Below are 2,450 nucleotides of genomic sequence, written 5' to 3' on the forward strand. Positions count from 1 at the left end.
CTTTTCCAGTGGAAATTCCTTAAAGAACATCAAGTGCACCAAGTGCCCGGAAGTGTTCCAGGGCGTGGAGAAGCTGGTCTTCCACATGCGGGCGCAGCACTTCATATTCATGTGCCCGCGCTGCGGCAAGCAGTTCAACCACAGCAGCAACCTCAACCGCCACATGAACGTGCACCGCGGCGTCAAGTCGCACTCGTGTGGCATCTGCGGCAAGTGCTTCACACAGAAGTCTACGCTGCACGACCACCTCAACCTCCACTCGGGAGCGAGGCCCTATCGCTGTTCCTACTGCGATGTGCGCTTCGCTCACAAGCCTGCCATTAGGCGGCACCTCAAGGAGCAGCACGGCAAGACCACGGCCGAGAACGTGCTGGAGGCCAGCGTGGCTGAGATCAACGTCCTCATCCGCTAGCGCTAGCGTGGCAGGCGCTGGGTCCCTGGGCTGGGGGGGAAGGGGGCTCCTTGGTCCAGGAGAATAGGGGGGTGTGGGGAGCAGGGGCAGGCAGGTACGGTGGTGAGCCTGAGCAGACACACACATCCTGAGGGAGGGGCCGAAGATTCCTTAGAGAGAAGACCCTGCCTCTTCAGAAGAAAAGGATGGACAGGGAGAGAGTTCTTTGAGAAGGCCAAGGGAATAGGGGGTCCCAGAGAAAGATTTTCTTCTCTTGGAGGTGCATGGGTATGTGGAGGGAGGGAAAACGTCTCATGGGATGAGGAGGGAAAAAGACTGGAAAATATTTTATTCATAGGGGGAAAGGATTATTGAATTCCGGAAAAGGAAGGGGGAGACAGTTCTTGCATGCTGGGGAAATGGGATGGATACAAGGCTCACCAAAATTCTAGGGAGAACAAAGGAAGATGGCAGGTAAGAGAATTCAGGGGATAGGGCACTGAGATGAGAGGCGGCAAGGAGGGCTGTTGCGGTGGGGGAGGGAGAGGAGTAGAGACTTATACAGTATTTTTTAAGAAAACAAAACGTATTTTTTAGGATTTTTTCTGGAGTTTGGGGTTTTAGTTTTTCTGCTTTTGTTTTCCACAAAATAAAAAAAATACTTTTTTTTCTTTATACTCTATCTGGCAACTGCGTGTAAATGACTATCCCACCCTAGACCACCTCACCCTCTGATGCAATTTTCTAAGTACCCAGAGAACACAACTCATGCAGGTCTCATGCCTGAAGGAGCCTTGAGAGGGGAAGGGGAGTGTGACAAGTGGGCTCCTCTGGCCAGAGACCTTCCCAGTTCTGCGTCCTCAACTCCTGGCAGATACCTCACAGCCCAAGTGTTCCGTGATTGTTTGGCGGAGGTGTTAACAAATGACCTACTCTAGTTGAGTTTGGTATCAGGGCTAGGGATGGGGTGTAGGCGTGATCATTGTGCCCACCAAAATTGTAAGCTGGAGCCTGTGTTTGGGCGTTTTTGGTCTGGGGAACGGGTTCCTGTCCTGAAGAAAGATAAAAACTACTGGGTTAAGATGCGGAGAAGACTACAATTCCCAGAAAGCTCTGGAATAGTTCTTAACCGAAGAGAACTACAGTTCCCAGAAGGCCTTGAATTGGCCTCAGGTGCCCTATACCCTATCCACTTGCCTGTGTCAAATATCGCCTGTGAGATACAGCCATTTTCCAAACTTTGACCAGATGTAAATACCTAAAGAGATGGTACTCTAAATACTGCTTTCAAAGTTGTGTGTCCTGGTGTAATATCACCCATACTTCCACTGTCGGCTGGGCTATGACCAACGGTGTGCCTGCTATGCTTGTGAAGTGTTTGGCAAAAAAAGTTTACTTATTAGAGTGTTACCAGACAGTAATGACTCGGGCCTCTGGGGGCTTACCTGGAGCTCTAGTGCGTGTGGTGGCATGACATGTCTGGCATAAATGGAAGAGACATTTAGCCCCAGGTTTTCAAAAGGGATCGCTGCTCCAGGGGACACCTGAAACTGCATGCTAGAACCAGCCAAGAGTAAAGGTGTCCTCCGCACGTCCCCATCGCCCCCTTCTTGCTCGTTAGAGAAGCAAGGCCAAAACTGAGGCCGAGTCTTCTATCTAGTGACCGAGAAGCTAGAAAGCAACCAGAAGCGGGAGAAGCACACATGGGCAGGACTGGAAATACAGCCACTGCCGAGAGCCGGGAGGCTCAGTCGCTCCGCTAGTCACCTAAAGCCAGGTGGCAGATGGAGTAGCCACACCTGGACCCAGGCGTGCCTCGCCTACGGTTCCCAGCTAAGCTGAGGCCAGGAATGGCAGGAATTCTCCCCTGCAGCCCCCAGCTTAGTACAGGAACTGCCATCTCTGAGGCCGCCCTCCGGGGAAAATGGCCAGAAAGTGCGTAGTGGCTCCTTTAAGGCTCCTCCTAGCCCGCCTACTCGCCCACGTGACCCGGGGCGGCCGCGCGCCGGCTCGGCCCCCAGCGCAAGCGGCGATGGCGGCGGCGGCGGGAGCTGCAGCG

General features: G+C 53.2%; 1 protein-coding gene across 1 annotated transcript in view; it reads left to right on the plus strand.

Moving 5' to 3' along the window:
• ZBTB12 (zinc finger and BTB domain containing 12) overlaps window positions 1-739 on the plus strand; it is a 1,516-nt gene extending 777 nt beyond the window's left edge. The window contains 1 exon segment of the mRNA XM_024738548.1: window positions 1-739. This exon segment is cut by the window's left edge and continues 13 nt beyond it. Within this exon segment, the coding sequence (XP_024594316.1) occupies window positions 1-412 (412 nt within the window). The 3' untranslated portion in view covers window positions 413-739.
• The last annotated feature ends 1,711 nt before the right edge of the window (window positions 740-2,450 follow it).

The sequence above is a fragment of the Neophocaena asiaeorientalis genome, unplaced genomic scaffold, assembly GCF_003031525.2.
Source record: "Neophocaena asiaeorientalis asiaeorientalis breed wild unplaced genomic scaffold, Neophocaena_asiaeorientalis_V1.1 scaffold282, whole genome shotgun sequence".
NCBI lineage: Eukaryota > Metazoa > Chordata > Mammalia > Artiodactyla > Phocoenidae > Neophocaena > Neophocaena asiaeorientalis.